Source organism: Gallinula chloropus, assembly GCF_964237585.1.
Source record: "Gallinula chloropus genome assembly, chromosome: 6".
Lineage (NCBI taxonomy): Eukaryota > Metazoa > Chordata > Aves > Gruiformes > Rallidae > Gallinula > Gallinula chloropus.
The window spans coordinates 6,876,961-6,890,801 of NC_140091.1; the positions used below are offsets into that span (position 1 = coordinate 6,876,961).

General features: G+C 41.1%; 1 protein-coding gene across 1 annotated transcript in view; it reads right to left on the minus strand.

Moving 5' to 3' along the window:
* The window catches only part of OSBPL9 (oxysterol binding protein like 9), a 61,258-nt gene that overhangs the window by 19,924 nt on the left and 27,493 nt on the right, over positions 1-13,841 (minus strand). The window contains exons 5-6 of the mRNA XM_084266365.1: positions 4,101-4,196; positions 2,094-2,141 (exon numbers count right to left, since the gene is read on the minus strand). Of these exons, the coding sequence (XP_084122491.1) occupies positions 2,094-2,141; positions 4,101-4,196 (144 nt within the window). The remainder of the gene's footprint in view (positions 1-2,093; positions 2,142-4,100; positions 4,197-13,841) is intronic.

Here is a 13,841-nt window from a genome sequence, read left to right on the forward strand (position 1 = left end):
AAATGCACACCTTTTTGCTGTTCTGATACTTCTGAACACTTACAGTTTTATTCTTCCTGATATGGATGGGCAAGATAGTTTCACAAAACCAAACAGAAAGGTTTGAGTTCTCACCAATAATGTTCTCAGCTAACACTGTACAAGAGTAAGGTCTTATCTTGTCTTCACCTTGAAAAACCAGTAGCCTCAGACCACACACCTTCCTTTACTTCCTATGTAATCAAGATATATATATAGATACTTATATATAGTACTGCACGAGTAGATTCAGCAAAACTGGCAGCACTGCCAGTATAGTAGGTGTGCACAACAGTACAATCCCACTACACAGAGCTAGCTGTAGTTCTTCCAGGAGTATTGATATAATACAGGTAATTTATAATAATCACAATAGTTCTCAGTCTACAAAATTAATCAAGTCTACACGTGCACTGTCTTCTCCCAAGTTCAACAGATTACTGTGTCTCAGAACAAAGATAACAGAGATCCTGAAGCAGCTTGCAACACCAATACCCTATTACCATTACCTTCAAAAGACCAAATACTCTAAAATACAGCTCCTCCAATGCTCTGTGCACTTGCAAAAACTGTACCTCAGGTTTTAAATGTCTGGCCATAAACAGTTGCAGAAAAGAACACCTGGCTAACTGGGAAGCGTGCAACACTCAAATGATGAAATCTTGTCTCCTCAGAGGAAAAAACTATGGGTTGGATGGAAGTATTCTGCAGGCTACACTCAGCTCACAGTTGACAGCTGAACCATACTTCCATAAACAAACAGGAAAACTCCTAAATACAGTATCAAAAAAACCTCTTAGCTGTTTTAGTACAGGAAAAGATGTGAAGAAAAAAAACTGGTCTGCAAAGTCTTTTTCATTTTTAATAAATGGAATCTACAGTAATAGCTACACTCATCAAGATTTAAAACCAGAGGAAGCTGACCTCTTCTAAACAAGCCTCCAACTTTCCCTATAAAATCAGTCTGTCTGTTTCATCGATGCCTTGCAGAGATAAAGCAAGAAATCAGCACAACACGTGGAAAGTCTCCAGAGATTAGAGGCACTGTCACAGGGAAAAGAGAGTACTGCCTGATCTGCAAAGTAGCATCTGGAGGGAGGTCAAAGCTGAAGGAGAGCTCGTCCCAGTAAGTCACACTGAAGGAGAAATACAGAATCTTACCCTTTTGGTCAGCTGTCTACAGATTAAACAGGGGTATACAAAGAACACTTGCATTCAAGTTATTTTAGAAGGCTGTACATGCAAAGGAACTCCAGAAGGACCATCACCTGTGAAGTCCTTAAGACACCAGCAGCATATCAAACAAGATGGTTAACGAACAGATGAAAGGTCACAACCATTATAAAGAAGTAAACCAATCACACAAAGCATCACACTCTCTTCAAAACTGAAACCAAACACCAAGGGAACATCAGCTCATTTTTCACAAGGGAAACTGGGAGGGAAGATGGGAAGTAGGATGAGACACACTATTACTTTATGATGTTGAAATTACTGCGTTTAGTGAAAACAAAAGCAACTCCTCAGTAATAAATCCTTCCTAAGAAGATGTTAAATCCCTCCTCTGCACCCCACAAATTAACATAGGAAACCAGTTTCATTTTTGGCATCCTCACCTAACGTGAAAGAAAGATGGCTTTCTCTCCAACACATGGTATGCTAGTCACAAACCACACAAGATGCAGCCTCATTATGTGAGTATGTGATTCTTAGTACCTACTTTCTTTTCCCCCTTTAGAATAGCTTTGCTATTCCTACAAACATTAAGCACTCAACCCTGTTCAATGTAAAAAAAGAAAATAGAAAATTTAAGTTAAAAATGCTTTTGACAGAGTCATTTCCCACAGACTGAAACTTTCTTTAATGTTATGATGCCCAGTATTGCTAAAAATTCTGCTTCGTGCCTACTCACACCAAAATGTCATCAGTTATTCAAAATGATTTAAGTGATTTTGTCAACTTGAGGAAAATGAAAACAGACCAAGAATGTTTAAATTTTTATACCCTACAGCAAATTGATGCATGAAACCATCTGATTAAGCAAAATAAGCAGTATTTAAGCAAAATGTACTTGCTTTTCTCTGTTCATCATCTTTGCAGTTCTGGAGTTTTTCGTCAAAGAGCTGAAAGAAAAAGATACTTGTGAAAACACTGAAAGTGTCATTTTTCCATATAAAAATTAAGCATGAAATTTCAAAACTGAAATAACTTAAATATTTATTAAATGCTATGATGCTGGCATTATTATTTTTGCCTAATATTTCTTCACAGCATTTGTGATATAACAGACTTGTAACTAATTTCTCATATTATCCCATTCTGCAGAAGATTGAATCTCAGCATAGTTCCACAGATCAGCCAGCCTAGCATGATTCTACCACAGCTTGAACAAAAAAGGGAGGTTAAGTAATAAAGGCAACACTCATCAGAACACTCCAAACTGCCTTTATTTCAGCAAAAGTCTTTGGGGCATAGAGAGCCTCAACCATTACCAACCCTTGCCTTACCTTGTCACTCAGGTACATGATTCATGTCACCTAAGTTTTGTAAGCACTTCTTTTGGGAAGATACACAGTGATTTGCCAGCATTAACTTCTATTTTCTTTTAAGAAAATAATGGAATTAAGTGGAATCTGAGACGCAGCCAAGCAAAGTGAATCCAATTCTTCCTGAAAGGCTCGGAAGTGTATTTAACACAAGATGAGCTGAAACAGTTTAAAGTCGCCTCCAAGAACACTAAAAGGGGAACCACTAAGTGCAACTTGTTCAAGGAAGAAAAAAGTTCATCACATCCACTCTTATTCAGAAAAGGAGCTGTAATTTTTAGTAGGTGAGCTACAGCTCTTCACTCAACTGCCTGCCTAAAACCTCACGTTCCCTTCCCCCTGAGGGCTGATCTCTGGTTCTATAAAGACTCTAGTCCACCCTCAACTTCATTCTTCTTTCATTATTAATCAACTCCTACATCCCCTCCCCCACCCTCTGCCTGAAATACCAATTAGAAGGTGTAAAGTGTAAATACCTTCTTTCAGTGAAGCATGCCAGATGGCTCTGGAGCAGGAGACAAAGCTAACTCGCGATCAAGTAGTTGCAGTTTAGCTTTGAATTTTGTTTGAATCTTTTGCCTGCCTCCACTTCGGTTGATATGCTCCTCCCCCTCTCTGCCCTCCCCTGAAACCAAATTTTTGCTGAATATCCCACATGCAATACTTGCCCATTATATTTGGGGCAGGGGGGAGGAGCAGAATCCAAACCATCAGAACTGAAAAATCTTAACAGCAATTTTAACCTGCTGAGTCACGGGAATAGTGTCCTAACCAGCAGCAAAAACTGTTTTCTCAATAAGGTGAGTACTGAGAGATACGACCTCATCATTCTTCACCTTCCCATTTAATCTTGAAGTGCATGTGTACAAAGTGTAAGGGGACTTTATTTGTACAAAATTTCTACAGAATGTTTTCACTCAAGGACAAAGATCAGATCACCTGTCATTACTCCAGTGAAGCCTGAAACTATCTGCAACTGTAGTCACATACTAGTAGTATTTGACAATATTTCCTCAAGATAAATTCTAATGCCACAAGCAATAAATGATTTAATTATGCTTTAAAAATAAACTTAAGTAACTTCTGCTTTATATACACAAAAAAATGTTTTAAGTCATTCTAAGCCATTCTATAAAATCTGAGTTATTCTAATCTTCCAAAATGATTTTAGTCATATCAAGATCCACTCTAAGAGAAAGGCTTCGGGTTATTTCAGCCCTTACCTCATAACTTTTAATTTTCATACTTTTGTAAAATAAGCCCTTTATTTCAGAATTAGTTAGATCTTATGTCACATCCTAAGCTAGGAGAAAATAAAATTCTTCCATCATCAGATTTCATATATTAAAAAGGGACGTCTTCTCCAGTTCAGTCAGCTCAACTAGATAAGCTCTCTGCATCCCATAGTTCGCAGAACACATGCCAAGCACAAAACATCACTCTCTCCCTGTGTTGAGCTTCCTTTCAACTGGACAGCAAAATACAGGCTGGCAAGCAGACTCCCAGTACAGTAAATACACCAGTTAGTTACCATACCTTCAACTGGTCTATCAAGATCTGTAAGTAAGCGTCAGCCTCAGTGAGTTTCTTGTCAAAATCATGAACGCTGGGAACAAATCCTGAATCCACACCCTAGATATAAATAAAGAAAAAATCAAATACATAATTAGTTTCAGAGGATGAAAAAAAGATAACAAAAATATGGGTTTGCCTGCCAACTGACTGATCAGATGTTGCCTTGCCTCTCGTCCTGCCATGTGCAAACACAGACACACAGCTGAACGCATTTGCCTTCCATTTGCAGCTAAATCAGTAACAGCAAATTGCTACATAGTTTTAGTGGGGGTATAATCATCACACACCAGAGTATTTCATTACTTCTGGTTGAACAAATCTCCTTAAATTACACTAATTAAAGTTTCTTTGGAAAACATCAAGGAGAATTCAAGCTCTTCATGTGATTCTAGATGTATTTCAGTTAAGGCAGACAAACCCGTACCCAACTGGATGACTGCACTCTTCACGCTGCAGACAACATTGTGCAAGTCACAGCTTCTTAGCTAAGATCTGAAGGAAGGAGTGCCAGATCTCTTCTTAAATATGGACCCATCTTTGAGCTGAAAACCTGAAAATTATTATTCCTGGTTGTCCTAGTTCCTCTATAGCTATAGTGATTTGCATCCTTGTCACTGTATTTGATTTCTCAGGTTTTGCTGCCCATATGCAAACCAGGACAAAGCATCAGTGCCACAAGAATGATTGTTCTTTATCTTTTCTTGCTTACAAATTTGTTTCCAATAATGAAATCAAAGTACACGTCTGCATATAGTATAATTCCTACGTTTAAACTGATAAAGCATGTATTTAAAGACCTGAGCAAACTCCCACTGGGTTACCACATCTTTAATTAAGGGAAAGAAAAGGAGAGGACTCTTGAAATTGATTACTTCTGACTTCACAGACATATGCTGTGTAAACACATTTAAGGTTTACTTATATAATACCTTTAATGCAAATTGGGCTGCAAAACAAGTATGGAGCTTAAAAAAATTGTGCAATAGGAGTTAAATATATAGGAGGTAAGAACCCATGAAGGACAAAGTAGCAAACATCAGTTACAGCAGAAACACAACACTGAGAGCATCCCAGCAGTGACAGAACTTTCCTCCTAGCCTAAATACTTTCACCCGTATTCACATGGATCTACAACATGACATCTTCACTTCAGACTCTTATGAAACCATCAGCTGTGCTGCTCTGGCTGCTGAGAATCACACGGTTGTGAATGTATAAAGATCAGCCAGCAGGGAAACAACAGTTTGCACAGGGGAAGATGGGGCAAGATGGGCAATCTGTATTTGCAAAATTCTGTACTGGCATGACTTTTTCCTTGATCTTGTTTGCTCTGCCAATACAGAAAGTTTATTTTATTTTTGTTTGATAATGGACCATCATATTAAAGCTTCATTGATGGCTAAAGGTGTAAAAACTTGTGTGCAACAGAGGAATGACTTGCTCTTGGATCTGTCAAGCTGTGTGCACTCAAAACAGTCATTCAGTCAGCGTAGAAGATATTATCCTTTATTCATTTGCCAAATCTTAAACTGTGCTGCAGACTAATGCCCAGGTCTTGACAACAGTACTACAGGAGTAAATCTACCCATACAGATTACTTTGTGTAACAGCATAACACAAAAGATACTTTACCCTGTGTTAGACAGTCCACACTGCACAAATTTAGAAATAGAGTTTTGAAGGGGGGAGTTGAAGGGTGGGGTGGTGGGGTGAGGGGGAGAAGAAAAGAAGCAACTGTTTTGCCTATGAAATTTTAAAAAAACAAAACCAAAACCCACAACAAAAAGACAAAAACCACTCAGTGTAAAAAAAGTTATCAAAGAGAAACTAATAGGCTAAAGGGATAGTACTCTCAATGAAGCAGCTTTTGACACTGTCTCAAACTAGTCAAATTTAAATTACATTGAAACTAGATCTGAAATGAAATTAGTATGCCATTCCATTGTTGTGAACAGAATTGTCTGCACAGCTGGCAGCTAACACCATCATTAAAGCAAATGGTCTAGCATGCTCAGTTTAAAAATTCTGGAGGTCAGGCTTCATATATCAAAACTGCCTAACTACACAGAAAATTTCTGCTGAGGATACTATATGCAGAAATATAGTTTATGATGCAAGTTAACTGTATGCTGCATCAAAACACTGATTTTTATTTTGGTCATCAGTCTATGGCTGCTAATATCTAACAATCTGGTGTTTGTAGTGGTGGCTTTAAGATAAAATTCCATTCTTAATTTTCAACCTCTTAGAACTAAGGGAAAAGCTGATTAAAACATTTAGCATTACAACTGAGCAGACATCCACATCAAACACAGAGTGAAACCTGTGACCTAAAAAGTTGTATTAGAAAGTTAAAACTTCAGTGTAAAGAGACAGCCATAAAACCAAGCATGGTGTCAAGCAGGCATAGCACAGAAATGAAACACAGAAAAAATCTTGAAAAGAAACACAGATACTTATAAAGCTGTAGCACTTCACTAGTTGGTTCTTGGTTTGTATAAAGAAAGTTTAGATGACATTTGATAACCTACTGCACAAATTTACTAGCCTGTTATATGAGATCAGGTTAATGATTTTAAGTTCTCCCCTAGTTTTAAAATTGAAACCCAAAAGATAACTGGAAAGTTAAAAATATCAAGAAGCTGGTCTCACAATGAGAAGGGGCTTGGACCAGGTGACTTCCAAAGGTCTTCTCCAGCTGAAGGCACGGTGTGATTCTAAAATAAGCACCTTCAAATTATAAACAAAGGATAGGAACCCAGACTGGTTTAGATCTTCAGAGATCCACTGTTTCTCTCCTACTGTAAGTACCAATCCAAAGTAATACTATCTGTGTTTCCACTGAATAACCAGGTCTATCAGTAAGTACACTTTATGTCCCTCAAATAACTACTCCATGCTCATGTAGGTTTTAAGGAATTAACAGATTATATTACCAGATGAAATAGCTGCAGAAGCGATTTATGTAACTTCTAGTCTGTCCACCACCTCTCAGAACAGCACTGGTCTGGGTATAAGTAAAGAACTCTCATTCTAGGAGTCCTCCCAAATTATTCCCTTTCTACACAAAATACAAATCGATTAAAGTACGTATTATGAGTCTTTATCTCCACTACAGAACTGCTGGTACTAAGGGAGTTGATATGCTGTTACCTTGCTCTCCAAATGAGAGGTCATGCATATCACTAGTGTAACTGTATTCAAAACTTGCCCCTGCTGAGAAGTAATTCCAGCCTAATTTAAACCAGTCCTTTTAAACTAGGATGGGATGAAAAGGTTGCACCATCCTTAGAAGCACAGCAGAAAATCTCAAATCTATTTCTCAAATGAAAGCATTACAATAATGACCTCTGTGGAAAATGAACAGTAATGAAGGAAGGGAAACAAAGAAGATAGAGGCAACAGCAAAGACTTGATAAGAGCTGTCCTTGCAGAATAGCTGTACTGGGGGAGGAAAGAGAAAACTGTGCAGAGTGGACTGTCTTATCTTTTTAAAGATACTTGTGCTATATTCTTCATTTAATCAGGATTCCAAGTCCAACAAAAAGTCTTGTGGAAGTTAGTTTATAGAAATGAAGAAGAGTGTTTTCCATCTGCAGCACATCATCAGAAACCTGTGTCCTGCCTACAGCACGTTTGATCTTGTCAAGTAGGATACTACCTGTAAGAGCCTGATAGAAAAGTGAAGAAAAACAACACATGGACTAGTAAGCTACAGTAACAATGGCACCTTCTTTTTATTTGTGGTGAAGACAACCACACGTTTTTCCTCTGCTATGTTTTAAAGCCATATTTAAAGCTCAAAATGTAAATGTCTAAAAGAAGTTTGAAATCAAATGTATGATTTCTGGAAGGCATACGTGCCTGTCAGACACTCCGAATACTGCACTTCCAAAAACACCCCCAAAACTATTTCTGCTGTGCAAAACACAAAATGCTTAGCAAAGGCTGTACAGCTATAGATATCATCAGGTCTTCTAGGAAAACAGAGTTCAAAATACACAAGTATTTACATACTGAGGTAAAATCCTGTTTTTAAAGCGTAGGTTAGCTTGTAAGTCTGAAACCTCACACAGATTAAGTGTATCCTGGAGTCCCATTCATTTACCCACACATTTTATTACAGATCTAGATAATGCACATGTGCTAATGTGTTACTTGCTATCATAGTTTCTTTGTTTGCAAACTTTGAAAAAGGGCAGCATGCCTGTTAACTCTATGCCCTTCCACCAGCACTTAAAACATATCTATACTGGATATATTCTTAATCTAAAAGAACCTGTTCTTCAGTTATATGCAAGCATTCTTGGCTCACATGATTAACAGTATTGGAAAGCCAGTGAGTAACAATATAATATGCTCCAGGGAAACATGTAATAAAGTTTTAGTCCATCTTTTATTCTTGTTTGCAGCTATCAGAAGGTCATCAGAAGTCCTGGTTAACATGATACTAAGTGAACCACCACTAGCAATACAGTTTTGCAAACACACCAGCATAAGCAAAGGAGAAACAAATTGGTTCTCCTGTTTATTCTCACCCTTACTCTGCTCTTTCTAGTCAACATAAACATTTATCCTGCCACATAATCAACTCAATGTGGAAAGTAATCTCAGTTAAACCCAAGCTCAGGCAGGGAGGGCAGCAGGAAAAGTAGTTTTAATTTGGGCCAGTTCTGAATCCAGTTCCAGACTCAGCTACTCTCACCACACTGCCTCTTCTCTTGTGCTAGCAGAAGCAGACAGGACTGCTCCCAGCAGCAGTACCAGCTCCTAAATACTGGTGAAGCCATGGTGTAACTTTTAATTTTTAAGCCACTGTATCACACTTCACAGCAACCATCCCAGATCCACTTCTCAGAACAGTTTTCTTACCCTATTATTTGCTACTTACGAAGTAAACACCTTGTGTAAATTATGTTAGTACAAAGCTAGAGCCTTTTTTATTTTTTTAAATTCCTTTCACTTTCCTGGTGGTAAGAAACAGCCCACATTTGTACTGACAGCAACTTCAGTTCCTTTGTCTCTACAGCAGTCCACTTAGAGGCTGAAACAGTTTGGGGCATTACCTGAAGTATTTTAATAAATTTGAGTAGGAAATCCTTTGAAGCTTACAAGTGTTTTTAAAGACTCTCTAATTTAGATAATCACTAATCTACTCAGAAAGCAAGGAAGCCATCTTATTTGTAGAATATGCAAGTTTCAGCTTTGTGTTTGTTTTGTTGGGGTTTTTTAATCGAGTTGGTAGTTAGTTGTCTTCTATGCAATTCTCAGCAGCCTTTTCAGCTGCCACTTCAAGATGTTTACTAAGATGCTCTAGCAGCACTGGAGCAGCAGAAGGGAAAAGTGCATTCCAAGACATAGGATTTAAGGCAAGAATGAGTGTGAAAGCTTCAGCTAGAAGGAGGAAGGGGGGAGGGGTAAGTGGGGAATTAAAATCAAAAGAAAAAGCAAAGCTCACCCCTCCAGCTCAGAGGAAGCATGACTCCTACAGACAGGATCTTAACACTGCCAGAACACACACACACACTACACTCAGCCACTTAGAATTTTAAAATATATTCCTTTTTTTTTTTTGTAACTGAATTCCCTTAAGGGATGAGAAGTGTGTAGTTACTAGTAGGTTTTAGGTAGATTCATGTTTAAACATTGGTCTTCCACTTTTCAGATCAAAGAATAAAGTTACTGTCATCCTAAAAAGACATGAATTGTCTTCAAGAGGTTTTCACACTAGAGAATTCCAGAGCAACAAAAGAAAATTTGAAGTTATCACCCTTCCACCTCGATTGAGACAAACAAGAAACAAGCCACAACCTTCCCCCCATGCACACCCTCCCCCTTATCTCTTGTGGGTATGAAGCAACTGATGTGCTGCCACTGCAAAGCCACTGACCTGGTAATGCCACAAAAATGTCTTGGGATGGGCAAGGGGGAACACACCCGTGGATTCAGAATGCTACTTCAAATACAATCACATCAACTACTGTTCAAGGACTTTTCGATAGACAAAGCTAATACTAGAAGAGCTACACATATTTGCAGTAGTGCCTTTAATACAAAGAACATATAAAAGCAAAGCAGACAGAACAGCAGACTTCAGTTTCAAAATTCATAAAAATTAGATTGCAAATGATTTTGAAATGTTTCCTCCCTATTCTTGTTTCATTCGAATGTGGCATTACTAATTGTCAGCCATCTGGACAGCTAGGATCCCTCTATGTGTTTATGACTCAGTTCTTCCTCAGTTCTTTGATGGTAGCTCATTCTTGCAAGTTTAGGTTTGTTGGGAAGCAAGAAGGCGTGTTTAATTATTTTTAAGTGTTTCAAAAATAATTCCATTATTAAGACAGAAGGACAACACAGGAGGACATTGAGGCAAAAATAAAATTAGCAAAAACTAATCAGACTAGAGAAGACCCAGACACCACTTCACCTCTCCACCCAGCATTAATTCCTTACCCGTTCTGAGTTAGCTCACACAAGACATGAACAACTTAGGTTTCAGTACACTTTCTCACATCTAACAGACGTTTGACACTATAAGGAAAATCTAATCCAAATCTGACTGTCCAAACTTGAACACCCCAGTTCCACTCCTGTAGCTGAACAGGCAGACTGAAAGTGGCACCAACATCTGACTTACAAACGATCTATAAACTCCAACAGAACCAGATGCGTGAAGACTTCATATGACAGATAGCCACGGTTCTGTTTGCTAGAGCCTCTGAACCCAAGAAAATACCCTCACAGAAAATAATCTCTGCTGCAGCACTCAACCCCCCATCCACGCTGGCTGAGGGAATAATCCTCCCGGAGAACTCATCTGACTTTATCGTGCAAATAAAAAGGAAAGCAAAAGAACATCAAGCGCACGAGGTGCCGTTTTGGTTTAAATGTTAAATTTAAGCCAAGACGGGCTTGTATCCAACGGGCCCGTAACCGGATGAAAGCATCCCTCCTCCAGGCACGCAGGGGGCCCCGAAACTCGGCGGCACTCCGGTAAGGGGCCCGAGCGGCTCCCCGAGGCTCCGCCGGCCCCCCCCGCGCGGGAAGCCCGTGCCCACCTTCCCTGCGGAGCCCCGCTACCCGGGGGCTGCCTAACACCCATCTCTGCCGCCCGTTCCCCAAGGCTTCACCGGAGGACCCGCCCGGGCGGGGCAGGGCAGCGGCCGGAGCCGCGGTAGGGAGAAGGCAGCGCCCGGCTTCCCGTCAGGCAGGCGCCGCGGGGCGCCACAGGGAGCCCGCCCCAGAGGGGGTACCCGGCAGCCCTGGCACCTGCCCCCTTCTTCCCTCCCCTGTACTTACACCAGCCATTCCTCCGCGAGGCGAGGCGTGCGGAACGGCGGAGCTGGCTGCCCGCCCGCCGGGCCCCGGCAGCACCGCCTCCAGCGGGGGTGGAGGCAGCTGCGGGGCGGAGAAGGGCACCCCGCCGGCCGCGGCCCTACCGCTCGCATCACGAATAAGGCGGCCGCCGATTGGTGGGCGGCCGGGACGTAGTACCCCTGCCTCAGGACAATGGCGGTCACCGGGAGGGGGGACGCCCCGGGAGAGCGGGGAGGCCGCAGCGCGAGTGCGGGGTCTGCACCGCGCCTCCGCCGCCAAAACAAAAGCCGCTATGTGGAACAGGCGAGGCCCCTCAAACAGCCGGCTCCGTGTCGGTCAGGGGTGCCCGAGGGACGGCTTTAGGGTCACCCCATCCGAGGCACCGCTGCCTTCAGCTGCCGCCAAGACCAGAGCAGGCTCACGACGCCCAGAGGACCTGGGCAGCTACTGAACTGCGGGGGGAGCGCGCCCTGGTGCTCGGCCCTGCGGGCAGCCCCTACCTTCAGCCCAGGCCCTGCAGAGCTCGTTCGTTCTGTCCACACAGGGGCCCCGCAGGTGAACAGTACCTGAGACCGCCCCTCCTCACTCATGAAAAAGAGGTATTCTGCAAGGAGCTGTATCCTTGTTCCAGTGTTAAATCAGTATCTGCTCCACAGCTCGTGTCAGTGAAGATGGCGAGCCTGACAGTGGGGTGGGAGTGGAGAGTATTGCTGCTGCTCTGAAAAGACAGGCCTTGGAAACAAAACACGTGTATGGCCGGCACACTGAGAGGGCTCCTGAGTGGTGTGCACCCAACAGTGGCCCGGCAGCCCAACAGACACTAAGTTCAATGCTGAACACAGGTGAAAAGGATGTGGATACGTTTCTTACTAATCACTTACAGATTTTTCAATTATTCCATCAAATATAACTAGATAAATTACTTAGGGTTTTTTTGTCTAAGTGTGCCTTACTTACTTGGATAACTCCTGGAACGTGAGCACGTTATGTAACGGGAAACGCTTCTGTAATTAGCTGCAGCCATGAGACCTACATCTGCCAATAAAGCTACAATCACAATTTCTGGAAAGCACGCAAGTGTACACTTCGATAAAGCTGTCGGATATTCTGGTGTTTCATTTCTGCACTGTGTTATCTCCAAGCCAAAAATCTGCACCTCCATCTCCAGATGGAGGAAACAGATTTCTTCCTTTCAGACCTTAAAGATGACCGCTGACATTAACCTATTCACTTTCCCTCTCCAAACTATGAGGAAAGAGGCATCCCTTGGGAGGCAGCTCTGCCCTTCCAAGTCCACATGGTGTTCTCTAGATAATCCCTGTGTCCTCACACCCACCTCACAGCAGAGTTCTTCAACGTGTGGTCAGCTACTGTGTCCAGATGGAGAGATTACTTCTAAAATATCCATGACATGTTACCAGGGATACAAAGCTGATTGGCAAACTTGAATTTTTATCCAGGGATTTGCTATCTGCTAGAAAATTTGCAGTAGTCTTTAGAAGTCAAAAAAGGTTGAAAAACACTGTTTAGCAGGAAATTAAGGTAAATTGTCTGAGACGGTACATGTACCTGAAGTTGGATGGGATAAATTCAGGCTTGTTCTAACTCTTTAGATTGGGCAGATGTCACCTATATCAGTCTTTATAAGCTGCTTCTGTTTCTGATATTAGGGATTTTAATATATCTTTCTTCACACAGCATCAATAGTAGAGAGACCCAATTCTCTTGCCATACTCCAAAAGCATACCAAACCTTCACACAATGCAAATAATGAACACCTGTTTTGGTATGTCTACACTGACATCAGAAACCTTTATGGTTCAAACCAAGTCTGAGAAAACCCCTTTAAGAAAGTTTGGGTTTCTCCCCAAGGCAAGAATAAAAGTTTATCAAGTCTTATAGATGTGTCCAAGTCCAGAATATCACCAGAAACTTGTCATAGATAACTAGTGCTAAGAGCCATCCTCAGTCACCATCTGTTTTTAGAACCAGAAAACAACTGGTATCCAGCTTACACAGTGGATTCAAACAGATGCTATTTACCATTTTTGTCATCCAGAAAGAGGTTTGATGCTGCTACTTAATTTTAAAATTAGGTGGTGTATAAGCATGCAATGGGCTTGACTCAAAAAGGACTAACTCCCAGTTAAAAGCAACTAAATGTTTAACAGCAAGTCTGAAACCACCATTTAAAAATAAATGAGTTAATAAAGAGAAGTCTTAGTATATACTAACTCTTCATATTGCTAAGACAAGGAAATAGTAACACAAAGACTCACACCTAATCTCAGGTACCTACACTGATGTCTTACTGTATCTGACTGTATAGGCTATAGATGCTACAGGTTATAGATGTAGCCTATAGATACAGGCTATAGAACG